The sequence below is a fragment of the Oncorhynchus masou genome, chromosome 24, assembly GCF_036934945.1.
Source record: "Oncorhynchus masou masou isolate Uvic2021 chromosome 24, UVic_Omas_1.1, whole genome shotgun sequence".
Lineage (NCBI taxonomy): Eukaryota > Metazoa > Chordata > Actinopteri > Salmoniformes > Salmonidae > Oncorhynchus > Oncorhynchus masou.
The window spans coordinates 39,709,636-39,725,245 of NC_088235.1; the positions used below are offsets into that span (position 1 = coordinate 39,709,636).

Genomic DNA, 15,610 nt, shown 5'->3' on the forward strand with positions numbered 1-15,610 from the left:
ATTGGAAACACATTTTCTTGAAATGTATTGAGCTTTATCAGTTGAACATGATTTAAAATATCAATAATACTAGGCCTACATAATTTAGTCACATACCCTACAATAACATGATTTATTTTCAGCTTTGTGGCTATATGGTTTGTTATTTTCTATTTAAATCAACGAAATTACGTTGAACCAACGTGGAATATAAGTTGAATTGACGTCTGTGTCCAGTGGGATCTGACTTCGATTATACTTTCAAAATCAAATATATTTAAAAAAACTTTGCCTTGACAGGCACATACATGTGATTTGGAGCATAGGTGTAGAGAGAGACAGCGTGGGCGAATGGGGGTGGATAAAGCTATTTATTGACACACCACTACCAGGATTGTAACTGTCTTGAACAGGCGATGAAAGGGTCACGGTTTTACGACGCAGGGTTCACGATCGCTCTTCCGAATATTGACGACGTGTGAAAGTTGCAGAGGCAGAGAAGTCAGCCTACCACTAGACAAAGGAGCAGCCAAGTCGCTGTGTATTATCGTTTCCTCTTTATTTATCTGATTATTAAACCAATGTAATGGTGTGCTTTGCTAAACTGTCTTATCTGTTTACATTTCTCGTTTTATGGCTTACACTAACATGTAGGCTCCGATTCCAAAATGTAAAAACATGATATTTTAAATTGAATTAGTCGCTACAAGTAAGACATTGTCGTTTGTAGGCTAATTGTTCGTATGCCAAATGTGATTGAAAATTCTAAATAATTTCGAAATAATAATTGTTAGGCTATTAATTATAAATCATTTGCAAATTATAAATCATTGCTGACTCAGGCCCAAAACATTGACTCGTTGTAATAACATATTATTGGCTTTAAAATACAACCCTGCTGTTATTACTGTGCTAATTAAATCCGTTTAATGACCATATCATGTGAAATTAAATCAAATTACTCACACTAGGAGGGTAAACGAACAACTTGTTGAGTTGAAGAGGCTCTAGTAAAACTTGACTCCAGAGCTGGTGCTGAAATGGGAAAGGGGAGTCAGCACTGCCATCTGGTGGAATACTGTATAACACGTTCTAGAAAAATCGACTGCAGTTTAACCCAATGTGATGATGACGATGCTGCTGTTTACAAAGATTATGATGATAATTATGACGGTGACAATGATGAGGATGATTTTGATGATTATGATGATGCTGATTGTGAAAAAATAGCTTGAGAGAGAAAAACTGTGATGAAGGCCTTTGAGTAGGCCTACAAAATGAACACACACACACACACACACACACACACACACACACACACACACACACACACACACACACACACACACACACACACACACACACACACACACACACACACAGCATGAAAGGGTCTGTCAGTAGGCAACGATTGCGATCTCTGCAGAGAGCGACAGACAGACAGTCGCTCCCTGCAGGGAAGTGGCTGATGATAGGGCATATCCTGCCTGCTATTTTTAGACGGTAGTGGCACTCAACATGACATTACGTCATTGTGCTGCACACATGCCCGTTCTCTCTCTCGGCCCCCTCTCTCTTCTCTCTGCTCCAAGTGTGGCTCTCCAGATGCTATGCCGATTCCAAGAGCCAGCGTAAAAACCCTAACCACGTGACCCAACCATCGCCGACGTCCCTCTGCAGCTCATTCAGCATGATGGCTGCTGATGCTGCAGCAGCTTCATCCTCAACACACCGCACCGCACTTCATTCCTGCAGCCTGCTGTTGTTTAACTTCTCTATCCTTCTCATCATCATATTCTTTCTCCCAGCTCCGGCGAAGGGATTGCTTGGTGTACGCCCAGAGAACACTAAAGCCGGTGAACTGTCTGTGCAAGACGGGCTGCTCCAGGCGACCGAGGGGACGCGGTTCATGCTGCGGGTTTACTATGCAGCATCCCCGGTTACACAGAGAGCCCAGAACCGCTCTGGGAGCGGGAGACCAGAGGGTGCAGCTGCCGCACCATGGATCGCCTTCATAGAGGAGCCAGGAGGAGAGCGAGAGAGAGGAGAGGGGGAGAACATGGTCAGTTTATTTAGTGTATTGACCATTTACCCATAACGCTATATATGACATATGTTTAAATTAAATTCGTATATATCGTGTTAAAATGTTAATTTGTGTTTAGGTCCATTCCAAACGGAACCCGTGCGTGGACGAGCATGCGCGGAGTTCTGACATCGAACTCCTGGGTTCCTTCAGGTCTGCATCCAGCCACAACTCTGTTCTAGGTTCGTTTATAGTCACATGTTTTTATCGTTGTTAAATCGTCGAACGTTTTAAAAAAAGTGTCTTGTGTTATTGTGCGTTTTTATTTTCTCTGATGAGGACCTTTGTGTTATTTGATTCTGATTCCATAGTGGAGCTGCTCGCCAAAGACCTGCGCAAAGATGAGCGGATAAAATACTACTCCATTTGCGCGTTTGATGGGGTGAAGTGGGAACATTTCACCACCAGAGACTTCTGGCTAGCCGTGGTGGAGCGACCCCCGCAAGCGGACGTGTGGCTCCAGTTGGGGGTGTCGGTGATGCTACTGGGGCTCTCTGCGCTCTGCAGTGGGCTGAACATCAGCATGCTCGCCCTGGATCCCGTTGAGCTCCGGGTCCTCCAAAACAGCGGCACCGAGAAGGAACAAAAATATGCGCACAAGATCGAATCTGTGCGTAAACATGGCAACTACATCCTGTGTACTGTGGTGCTGGGCAATGTGCTGACCAACACCTGTTTTGTAGTGTGGATGTGCCAGATTATAGGGATGACTCCCACCTCCCTTGCTACCTGCACTTTCGGTATATTCTTTATAGGAGAGATCCTGCCTCACTCTGTGGCGTCCAGACACAGCCTCGCCATCGCCTCCAAAACCATCTGGGCCACCCGGCTTCTAATGCTGGTCTCCTTCCCCATCTCCTACCCCGTCTCCAAACTCCTAGACATCATGCTCCACCAGGAGATCAGTAACTTCTACACCAGAGAGAAACTGGTTGCCATGCTGCGCGTCACAGACCCCTACCACGATCTGGTCAAAGAAGAACTCAACATCATCCAGGGCGCTCTGGAGTTGCGCACCAAGAACGTAGAAGTTGTTCACACTCCGCTGGCGGACTGTTACATGCTCTCCTCGGATGCTGTTCTAGACTTCTGTACGATGTCTGACATCATGCAGAGCGGGTTCACCCGGATCCCGGTCTATGAGAACGACAGGTCCAACATCGTTGACATCCTGTTCGTCAAAGACCTGGCGTTTGTGGACCCTGATGACTGCACCCCGCTGAAGACCATCACCCAGTTCTACAAACACCCCATGCACTGTGTGTTCAGCGATACCAAACTGGATGTGATGCTGGAGGAGTTCAAGAGAGGTAATAGAGTTAGGTGTACACTGTTGTAGAGATGAAAAACAAAATGTATGCAGAATAAGGTAACATATAAAGAGTTAAATATTATAGGAAATGCACCACCATTTTTGGAAAGAGATGGAGGTGCAATCTCCAGAGATATACCTGCAACCATCAGAGCACATGAACCAACGAGCTCACAAGTTCAAATCACATGATTACTGCAATTCAGGAACCTCTACCATGTTGCACATGATCTATGATAAAACAAATATTATATTGTTCAGCAGGTGCTGTGCTCGTTTGACAAGAAGTTGTGTATACTGTAGCTAAGTGCCATGAGAGTGTTCAAGTTAACCCTTACACATTCCATCACACCACTTCCCTCTTCCTGAAAACCAGAGGATCCAGGGTGTATTTAAATCCATGGATGCTTTGAAGAGTCCGTCATATAAGATGATAAGTGCTCAGCAGGTTCAAGTGGAGGTAATTGGTATAGGCTACTGCAAGGTCTTCTCAACTCAGTCCTGGGGACCCCAACGGGGGCACATTTTGTTTTTTTGCCCTAACACCACACAGCTGATTCAAATAATCAGAGCTTGATGATGAGTTAATGATTTGAATCAGCTGTGTAGTGTTAGGGCAAAAAACAAAATGTGCACCCGTTGGGGTCCCCAGGCCCAAGTTTGGGAAACGCTGGGCTACTGTATGTCAGGGAAGAGTTTTAAGCCGTATCTATAATCCATAAAAGCAACAACTTCCTTGAAGCTACCCAGGAATGAACTGGGACAGCTTAGAGAGAGGAGCAAGGTTATCTATATGTTTTACAGATTATGCTAATTATAGTCTTGTGATTGCTTTAGCTGATTTGGTTCTAGATTATACAATGATTATGCCAATGATTATGATACAAATGTCCTGTTTTCCTTATGGTAACCTGTGTTTATCTCCCGTCTCAGGAATCCGTAGAATGGCATTGAGTTGAAAGAGCCCAGTGAAGCGCTACATCCCAGAGTAGAACAGGAATGAAACAGCCCAGTGAAGCGCTACATCCCAGAGTAGAACAGGAATGAAACAGCCCAGTGAAGCGCTACATCCCAGAGTAGAACAGGAATGAAACAGCCCAGTGAAGCGCTACATCCCAGAGTAGAACAGGAATGAAAGAGCCCAGTGAAGCGCTACATCCCAGAGTAGAACAGGAATGAAACAGCCCAGTGAAGCGCTACATCCCAGAGTAGAACAGGAATGAAACAGCCCAGTGAAGCGCTACATCCCAGAGTAGAACAGGAATGAAACAGCCCAGTGAAGCGCTACATCCCAGAGTAGAACAGGAATGAAACAGCCCAGTGAAGCGCTACATCCCAGAGTAGAACAGGAATGAAACAGCCCAGTGAAGCGCTACATCCCAGAGTAGAACAGGAATGAAACAGCCCAGTGAAGCGCTACATCCCAGAGTAGAACAGGAATGAAACAGCCCAGTGAAGCGCTACATCCCAGAGTAGAACAGGAATGAAGTGCTGCAGTCTGAAGAGAAGTGACAAATTGACAGTAAACGGTCCTTTGTGTTTCCATCCATGTAAGAATGTCAAAGGGAGCTGGAGGCTTTTCTGATTCCCATGACAACCAGAGTATAAATCATTCAGCCGTCAGCCAGGAGGCTAGGTAGGTGTGTGTCTTTTAGTAAAAAAAGTAAAATTCAGACAAGTAGGGACATTTTTCCGGTCCCCTCGAGGAAAAATGCTATTTCTGGCTTAGGGGTAAGGGTTATGGTTACAATTAGGGTTATGGTTAGGTTTAGGGTTTAGGGTTAGGTATAGTTTTAGGGTCAGGGGTTTGGGGTTAAGGTTGGCGGCAGGTAGTGGCATGTAGCCTAGTGGTTAGAGCGTTGGACTAGTAACCTGAAAGGTTGCAAGATCAAATCCCCAAGCTGACAAGGTGAAGATCTATCCTTCTGCCCCTGAACAAGGCAGTTAACCCACTGTTCCTAGGCCGTCATTGAAATTAAGAATTTGTTCTTAACTGACTTGCCTAGTTAAATAAAGGTCAATAAAAAAAGATTAGGGAAAATAGGATTTTGGATGGGAATAAATTATTTGGTCCCCACAAGAATAACAATACAAAACTGTGTTTGTGTGGGTGCACACTCAGTACTTCGTTAGGCAAAAAAGTGGATTTTTGAGTGGGTGAAATGAACAGACATAATGTTTCTCGTGTGTGTTGCATAATACACAGAAGTAGAATAGATTTGATGTGCTCTGACTGTTGGCAGGAATCAAACTGGAGGCTTTGGGACAGAGACGGCAGTGTCCACTAGGCTGAGAGATTATGTAACAGGACTAGGGCTTCACTCAGATGCTATTCAGATTGTCAGGGTTGGTTTGTCCATGAGGGCTCAGAGATGGTAATCTGATTTATTCAGAATGAAGGGTTTAATGATGAGAAGGATGACTTGGGGAAATGAGTTGGATGAGAGGGCCTTATTCAATCAACATTTGTTTTGTGGTGTGATTAAAAGTAACATTCACATTTTCAACTCACATTTAACATCATCTGGTTATCTAGTGGCACCAGAAGGAAAAGTTGGGATTCCATCGCAGACACAGTCTCCTCCTCCTCCCTCAGTCCGGTGTCACATTTAAACTGGTCCACATGCATGATATCTGGGTTGCCCCTTCGGGTGGATTCATGCTGTGGTTGCCAGAGAATCAGTTCACTGACAGGGATGTCCTTTTGTCGGTAGGAATGTCTGAGGAGAGCATATATTGTTCATATATATTGTTAGTAATGGTATATTGTTATGTTTCTCATACCCCTCAAAAAACAGACACAAGTTTTGATTGAACAATAGAACCATTCAAAGCAGTTGGTCCTGCAGAATCATGACATTTTATAGGAGCTAACTGACTATCAAATGTTAAATTACATATCCATGTGAGGGGGAGAGGATGAGAGTAATGAGAGAACCCTGCTGAATCCGACCTTCACTTCTAATCCTCATGTCAGCAGGCCATCACTGGGGAGAGGCAGAAGTGTGTAGCGGTCAGGAAGTGTGTGTGTGTGTGTGTGTGTGTGTGTGTGTGTGTGTGTGTGTGTGTGTGTGTGTATGTGCTATTGGTAACCTGGCTGTGGCACCATAAAAAATTCAGTTCCAACCTTTACCTCTTCCCCTCCTTTCCTTTGCTCTTCCCCTCCTTTCCTTTGCTCTTCATCTCCTCCCCTCTCTGCAGCTGTGATGGAGGCTGTTTCGGGAAGGCAATAGGGTTAGGAGGGAGGTGGGAAGTCTTACATGAAATGCCACAGTGACTAAATCGTTCACAAGCCATGGAAATAAACCACAGCGTCTCTGTTGTTGTATTGGACTGACACACAAGGCAGTGTACTTGTAAATTGTTATGTAAGATGCTAGCAAAGTCAGTGCCTTTCATAGTGGACAGTTTTTTTTAAATCCTCAAACTAAGAGGATTTGATAGTTGAACAAGAGTTAGACTCAATATGGAGTAGAGTTCCAATCTCAAAAGGTTTGATATGCAGTAGGAGGCTTCATGATGCTGTGTGGGCATGCGTTCATGCTATGTCTGTGTGCATGCAGTTCATTCATGCATATGTATGAGAGTTTAAAAACATGCATCTTTGTGTGTTTATGTTTGTGGGTGTGTGTGTGAGTGTAGGTGTGTGGGCATGTGTGTGCCTGGAGTTGCCAAGCAGCAGTATGGCTAGTGAGTCTACTCGTCAGAACCAGGCTTCCTCAGACTGGTTACGTAATCTCAGGATGTGTTTATGTAACCACCAAGTTTTCCTGACTGTCAAAATGTCTCTATTAATCACCCCTGCCCACTGACACACACACACACAGAAACACACACACACACACACACACACACACACACACACACACACGCGCGCGCGCACACACACGCACACACACCGCTGAGGGTAATTTCATTTGGGATCTGGCCAGTTCTCAGTAATAATAACATAAATATATGACTTATCTACAGTATGTACTGTATGACTGACTCATATCAGCAGGGGAGGGCATCAATCTCTGGCTTAACGGCTACTGTAAGAGTCTCCTGATTGGCGTTGTGTTGATTTTTTATCTGCTTTAATGACAGAAGGATTTCCAGACTCACCACAAATAGATCCTACTATCCGTTTCTTTAACCTCTCTCGCTCTCTCTCTCTCCCTCTCTCTCTCTCTTTCCCTCCCTCCCTCCCTCCCTCCCTCCCTCCCTCCCTCCCTCCCTCCCTCCCTCTCTCTCTCTCTCTCTCCCTCCCTCCCTCCCTCCCTCCCTCCCTCCCTCCCTCCCTCCCTCCCTCCCTCCCTCCCTCCCTCCCTCCCTCCCTCCCTCCCTTTCTTTCTTTCTTTCTTTCTTTCTCCCTCCCTCCACCATCCTTTCCCCCTTCCCCTCCTTTGCCTTCCTCTCTCTCTCTCCTTCTCCTCTCTCTCCTAGGTAAATCCCATCTGGCTATAGTCCACAGGGTGAATAGTGAAGGGGAGGGAGATCCATTCTACGAGGTCCTGGGAATCGTTACTTTGGAGGATGTTATCGAAGAAATCATCAAGTCTGAGATTGTGGACGAGACAGACCTCTTCAGTATGTACAATTTAAAAACTCTCTCTCGGTTTCCCTGTTCCTGTCTCCATCTATGCTATTTATCCCACTGATATCCCTTCCTGCTGCTCCCATCACCTGATCTGATGCATAATTAATCAGAAGTAATGAACTTATCCTATAGATAATTACCACTGGGTTAATTGGGGCTTAATGCTCTCTCTCCAGTGTGTGTGTGAGTGAGAGAGACAATGAGAGCGAGACAAAGAAAGAGAGAGCGAGAGAGGGAGCGGGGAGAGAAAGCGAGAGAAAGCGAGATACTGTATTTATACCTAGTGACCTCATCAAAAGAGCCTATTGTTTTACCGGCTACAGTATTGGACTGGCAAATGCATTTCATGGTGAATTGTGTTGCTCATTGTCCTTGCACTGTACATTGTTTATTTTTCATTATGCTGTATTATCAAATATTGCACATTTCTTCCATGTAAGATACAAGCACCAATGGGGTAAACACTGTGTGCATAATAACAGACTTCCCTAACCCTTTTTGGGAACATCATTGACGTTTCAAACCTGTTACATGTTTAATTGCAAGGAGACTGTTAACTGTATAAAGTAGGCTCCCATGGTAAGAGAGAGAGGAAGAGAGGGGTAAAAAGAGTAGAGAGAGAGTGTGTGTGTGTGTGTGTGTGTGTGTGTGTGTGTGTGTGTGTGTGTGTGTGTGTGTGTGTGTGTGTGTGTGTGTGTGTGTGTGTGTGTGTGTGTGTTAGGGTTGAGTATCTGTGACCTGTATCCGGACTTCCTGACCAAGCTCCTCCCCATTTCCTGAGAAAATAATGATGGGTCACTTGGACCAATAAAATCAAAATGTTATGTCACACCAATTTGTTTCACATTTGTTTATTTCACCTTTATTTAACCATGTAGGATAGTAGAGAACAAGTTCTCATTTACAACTGCGACCTGGTCAAGATAAAGCAAAGCAGTTAGACACATACAACAACACAGAGTTACACAGAATAAACAAACATACAATCAACAATACAGCACAAAAGTCTATATACAGTGAGTGCAAATGAGGTAGGATAAGAGAGGTAAGGCAATAAATAGGCCATGGTGGCAAAGTCATTACAATATAGCAATTAAACATTGGAATGGTAGATGTGCAGAATATGAATATGCAAATAGAGATACTGGGGTGCAAAGGAGCAAGATAAATAAATAAATACAGTATGGGGATGAGGTAGTTGGATGGGCTATTTACAGATGGGCTATGTACAGGTGCAGCGATCTGTGAGCTGCTCTGACGGCTGGTGCTTAAAGTTAGTGAGGGAGATATGAGTCTCTAGTGATTTTTGCAGTTCGTTCCAGTCATTGGCAGCAGAGAACTGGAAGGGAAGGCGGCCAAAGGAAGTGTTGGCTTTGGGGGTGACCAATGAGATATATCTGCTGGAGCGCGTGCTACGGGTGGGTGCTGCTATGATGACCAGTGAGCTGAGATAAGGCGGGGCTTTACCTAGCAGAGACTTGTAGATGACCTGGAGCCAGTGGGTTTGCAACGAGTATGAATCAAGGGCTAGTCAACGAGAGGATACAGCTCTCAGTGCTGGGTAGTATATGGGGCTTTGGTGACAAAACGGATGGCACTGTGATAGACTACATCCAATTTGTTGAGTAGAGTGTTGGAGGCTATTTTGTAAATGACATCGCCGAAGTTGAGGATCGGTAGGATGGTTAGTTTTACGAGGGTATGTTTGGCAGCATGAGTGAAGGATGCTTTGTTACGAAATAGGAAGCCTATTCTAGATTTAATTTTGGATTGGAGATGCTTAATGTGAGCCTGGAAGGAGAGTTTAAAGTCTAAGCAGAAACCTAGGTATGTGTAGTTGTCCACATATTCTAAGTCAGAACTGTCCAGAGTAGTGATGCTGGACGGGAGGGCAGGTGCGGGCAGCGATCGGTTGAAGAGCATGCATTTAGTTTTACTTGCATTTAAGAGCAGTTGGAGGCTACGGAAGGAGAGTTGTATGGCATTGAAGCTCATCTGGAGGTTAGTTAATAACACAGTGTCCAAAGAAGGGCCAGAGGTATACAGAATGGTGTCGTCTGCGTAGAGGTGGATCAGAGAATCATCAGCAGAAAGAGCGACATCATTGATGTATACAGAGAAGAGAGTCGGCCCGAGAATTGAACCCTGTGGCACCCCCATAGAGACTGCCAGGGGTGCGGACAACAGGCCCTCCGATTTGACACACTGAACTCTATCAGAGAAGTAGTTGGTGAACCAGGCAAGGCAATCATTTGAGAAGCCAAGGCTGCTGAGTCTGCCGATATGAGTGTGGTGATTGACAGAGTCGAAAGCATTGGCCAGGTCGATGAATACGTCTGCACAGTAATGTCTCTTATCGATGGCAGTTATGATGTCCTTTATGACCTTGAGCGTGGCTGAGGTGCACCCATAACCAGCTCTGAAACTAGATTGCATAGCAGAGAAGGGACGGTGGGATTCGAAATGGTTGGTAATCTGTTTGTTAACTTGGCTTTCAAATGCCTTAGAAAGGCAGGGTAGGATAGATATAGCAGTTTGGGTCTAGAGTGTCTTCCCCTTTGAAGAGGGGGATGACCACGAAAGCTTTCCAATCTTTGGAAATCTCAGACAATACGGAAGAGAGGTTGAACAGGCTAGTAATTGGGGTTGCAACAATTTAGGCAGATCATTTTAGGAAGAGAGAGTCCAGATTGTCTAGCCCGGCTGATTTGTAGGGGTCCAGATTTTACAGCAATTTCAGAACATCAGCTATTTGGATTTGGGTGAAGGAGAAATGGGGGAGGCTTGGGCGAGTTGCTGTAGGAGGTTGCAGGGCTGTTGACCGGGGTAGGGGTAGCCAGGTGGAAGGCATGGCCAGCTGTAGAAAAATGCTTATTGAAATTATCAATTATAGTGGATTTATCGGTGGTGACAGTGTTTCCTAGCCTCAGTGCAGTGGTCAGCTGGGAGGAGGTGCTCTTATTCTCCATGGACTTTACAGTGTCCCAGAACATTTTTGAGTTTGTGCTACAGGATGCAAATTTCTGCTTTAAAAAGCTAGCCTTAGCTTTCCTAACTGCCTGTGCATATTGGTTCCTAACTTCCCTGAAAAGTTGCATATCATGGGGGCTTTCGATACTAATGCAGAACGCCACAGGATGTTTTTGTGCTGCTCTAGGGCAGTCAGGTCTGGAGAAAACCAAGGGCTATATCTGTTCCTGGTTCTAATTTTTTTGAATGGGGCATGCTTATTTAAGATGGTGAGAAAGGCACTTTTAAAGAATATCTAGGCATCCTCTACTGACGGGATGAGGTCAATATCCTTCCTGGATACCCGGGCCAGGTCGATAAGAAAGGCCTGCTCACTGAAGTGTTTTAGGGAGCGTTTGACAGTGATGAGGGGTGGTCATTTGACCGCTGACCCATTACGGATGTAGGTAATGAGGCAGTGATCGCTGGGATCTGGGTTGAAAACAGCAAGAGGTGTATTTGGAGGGCAAGTTGGTTAGGATGATATCTATGAGGGTGCCCTTGTTTACGGATTTGGGGTTGTATCTGGTGGGTTCATTGATCATTTGTGTGTGATTGAGGGCATCAAACTTAGACTGTAGGATGGCCGGGATGTTAAGCATGTCCCAGTTTAGGTCACCTAGCACCACAAGCTCTGAAGATAGATGGGGGGCAATCAATCAGATATGGTGTCCAGGGCACAGCTGAGGGCAGAGGGTGGTCTATAGCAAGCGGCAATGGTGAGAGACTTGTTTCTGGAAAGGTGGATTTTAAAAGTAGAAGCTCGAATTGTTTGGGTACAGACCTGGATAGTAAGACAGAACTCTGCAGGCTATTTCTGCAGTAGATTGCAACATCGCCCCCTTTGGCAGTTTTATCTTGTCGGGAAATGTTATAGTTAGGGATGGAAACTTCAGGTGTTTTGGTGGTCTTCCGAAGCCAGGATTCAGACAAGGCTAAGACATATGGGTGGGCAGAGTGTGCTAAAGCAGTGAATAAAACAAACTTAGGGAGGATGGCTTCTAATTTTAACATGCATGACACCAAGGCTTTACGGTTACAGAAGTCAACAAATGAGAGCACCTGGGGAATAGGAGTGGAGCTAGGCACTGCAGGGCCTGGATTAACCTCTACACCGCTAGAGGAACAGAGGAGGAGTAGGATAAGGGTACGGCTATAGACTATAAGAACTGGTCGTCGAGTACGTTCAGAACAGAGAGTAAAAGGAGCAGGTTTCTGGGCGCAATAGAGTAGATTCAAGGCATAATGTACAGACAAAGGTATGGTAGGATGTGAATACATTGTAGGTAAACCTAGGTATTGAGTAATGATGGGAGAGATATTGTCTCTAGAGACGTTTAAACCAGGTGATGTCACCGCATATGTGGGAGGTGGAATTAAATGGTTGGTTAACTTTTTAGGGATGGGGCAGTATTTGGAAGTTTGGATGACTGAGGTGCCCAAAGTAAACTGCCTGTTACTCAGGCACAGAAGCTAGGATATGTGTATGCATGGTAGTATTGGATAGAAAACACTAAGGTTTCTAAAACTGTTAAAATAATGTATGTGAGTATAACAGAACTAATTTGGCAGGCGAAACCCCGAGGACAATCCATCCAGGAAAATTATTTTTTGAGGTCATTCGAATTTCCAATGCATTGCTATGGGAAAGCTGAATTATTAGGACCCAGATTGCAGTTCCTATGGTTCCACTAGACATCAACGGACTTTAGAAATTGTTCAATGTTTTTTTTTTAAACATGAAGAAGTAGTCGTATTCTTTCTAAGTGTCACTCAGATGGACTCTAGTCTTTTGGTGCATGTGAATTACTGCGCGCTCCTCGTTGTTTTTCTCCGGTATTGGAAACTGGTTATTCTGTCTAAAATGTTATTGATTATTGACATATTAGGGTACCTGAGGTTGGATTAGAAATGTTGTTTGAAATGTTTGAACAAAGTTTACAGGTTACTGTTTACCTTCCTTTGTAGGCATGTTGGGCGAGTTGGAACTGGTGTATTTCTGAATCAAACGCACCAAATAAACAAACCTTTTTGGGATATAAAGAAGGACTTTATCGAACAAAACGACCATTCATTGTGTAACTGGGACATTTGGGATTGCAAAAAGATGAAGATCTTCAAAGGTAAGCATTTTATTGTATCACTATTTCTGACTTTCGTGATGCATCTGCTTGGTTAGAAAATGATTGTGACGCGCTCCGGTGAGGGCGCGCACTTGGTTATTTATCTCTGGTATTGAATATACTATTTTCTGTCTTAAATGTTATAATTTATTTACATATTGGGGTACCTGAGGATTGATCAGGAATGCTGCTTGACATGTTTGGACCAAGTTTATTGGTAACGTTTGGGATTAATTTTGTATGCATTTTGAACGAGGGGAAACTGGTGGACTATTGAATGAAGCTCGCCAAATAAACATACTTTTTTGGGGATATAAAGAAGGACTTTATCGAACAAAAGGACCATTTGATATGTAACAGGGGACCCCTGTGATTGCAACCAGATGAAGATCTTCAAAGGTAAGGGATTTATTTTATCGCTATTTCTGACTTTCGCGATGCATCTGCTTGGTTGGAAAATGTTTTTAATGCTTTTGTATGCGTGTCGCTGTCCTCAGATAATCGCATGGTGTGCTTTCACAGTAAAGCCTTTTTTAGATCTGACAATGCGGCTGGATTAACAAGAAGTTTATCTTTTAAGTGATGTATGACACTTGTATTTTCATGAATGTTTAATATTACGATTTCTGCCCTCCTGCAATTTCCCCGGATGTTGTCGAGACGGGTCGCTTGAGGCACGCAGGGCTAGAGGCTCGACAGTGAAATTAGACAATAATCACTAACCAGGACAGTAATGGACAAGGCATATTGATATTAGGGAGAAGCGTGCGTAGCCGAGTGATCATAGGAGTCCAGTGCGTGGTTGGGCTGGCTGGAGACATGGCGATTCAGACAGCTAGCAAGCTAGCAGAAGGGCCTTAGAGGGACGTCACGACAGAGGAAAGTATGTTTTAGCCTCCGTGTGCGGTGACGTCGATAGACCAGTCGTGATGGATTAGTAGGGTTCCGAGTATCAGAGGGGACAATCACCACCTTCCGGAGACACCTGAAACCCCACCTCTTCAAGGAATACCTAGGATAGGATAAAGCAATCCTTCTCACCCCCCCCTTAAATGATTTAGATGCACTATTGTAAAGTGGCTGTTCCACTGATGTCAGAAGGTGAATTCACCAATTTGTAAGTCGCTAAATGACTTAAATGTAAATGTAAATGTAGGGGACCAAGTCCAATTGGCAAAATGGGTATAGTGGCCCAAGAAATTGGCCGATTGATCTATTCAGCTAACAGTCCAATATGCTCTAGACAGCTAGCGGGCCGCAGCTAGCAGGCTAGCAGATGGGCCTTCAGGGGACGTCACGACGGAGGGGCCTGTTGGAAAAAAACCCTTGGGCAGATTACCAATGCAAAAATATAAAATATGCACATGCTAATAGCTGCGTAAATTGGACACCGGACTTCATTCGTACATTAGACCAGTCATCACAACACTGTGTGTAACGGACACCGGACTTCATTCGTACATTAGACCAGTCATCACAACACTGTGTGTAACGGACACCGGACTTCATTCGTACATTAGACCAGTCATCACAACACTGTGTGTAACGGACACCGGACTTCATTCGTACATTAGACCAGTCATCACAACACTGTGTGTAACGGACACCGGACTTCATTCGTACATTAGACCAGTCATCACAACACTGTGTGTATCGGACACCGGACTTCATTCGTACATTAGACCAGTCATCACAACACTGTGTGTGTCGGACACCGGACTTCATTCGTACATTAGACCAGTCATCACAACACTGTGTGTATCGGACACCGGACTTCATTCGTACATTAGACCAGTCATCACAACGCTGTGTGTATCGGACACCGGACTTCATTCGTACATTAGACCAGTCATCACAACACTGTGTGTAACGGACACCGGACTTCATTCGTACATTAGACCAGTCATCACAACACTGTGTGTATCGGACACCGGACTTCATTCGTACATTAGACCAATCATCACAATGCTGTGTGTGTGTGTGTGTGTGCTTGTGCGTGTGTGTATGTTAAACATAGCACAGTGCAGCTAATCTCAGGGACTGCACCGCAGGCCTCAGTATAACACCAGCTGTTCATACTGAAGCCTTACTATTTAACACAATCTGAACATCATATTACCAGTCCAATCTAAGGCTATTCATCAAACTCCCCAGATGAGGGATTAGTCAGATTAGTGAGTTGGGGGTGTATATGTTTTCATCAGATGTTTCTGGAACACTAAAAAATATGTTTGTGTCCTGTGATAAATAACTGTGTAAGTAACAAATAAAAAATGTAATTGATTGATGGATGGTTAATTGGTTAATTGCTTAATGGTTCCCTAGTTGATAAGAGGACTAAGAGACGCGTGTCACACCATGAGAGGAAGCAACACGACTTCTCCATCTTTAACCTGACAGAGAACGAAATGAAGGTGAAGATGTCTCCTCAACTGCTGCTTGCTACACACCGCTTCCTGGCCACAGGTAGGACCTCTGTGTGGAGGGATGTGTTTGTGTGTGTGTACGTGCATCTGTGC

The 15,610-nt window shown here is 44.5% G+C and overlaps 1 protein-coding gene across 1 annotated transcript in view; it reads left to right on the top strand.

Annotated features, from left to right (window-relative positions):
* Positions 1 to 1,229: 1,229 nt before the first annotated feature.
* The window catches only part of LOC135511384 (metal transporter CNNM4-like), a 33,583-nt gene continuing 19,202 nt past the window's right edge, over positions 1,230 to 15,610 (top strand). Inside the window, exons 1-6 of the mRNA XM_064932915.1 lie at positions 1,230 to 1,243; positions 1,585 to 2,041; positions 2,145 to 2,247; positions 2,377 to 3,375; positions 7,806 to 7,949; positions 15,417 to 15,557. Coding sequence (XP_064788987.1) covers positions 1,230 to 1,243; positions 1,585 to 2,041; positions 2,145 to 2,247; positions 2,377 to 3,375; positions 7,806 to 7,949; positions 15,417 to 15,557 — 1,858 coding nt within the window. The remainder of the gene's footprint in view (positions 1,244 to 1,584; positions 2,042 to 2,144; positions 2,248 to 2,376; positions 3,376 to 7,805; positions 7,950 to 15,416; positions 15,558 to 15,610) is intronic.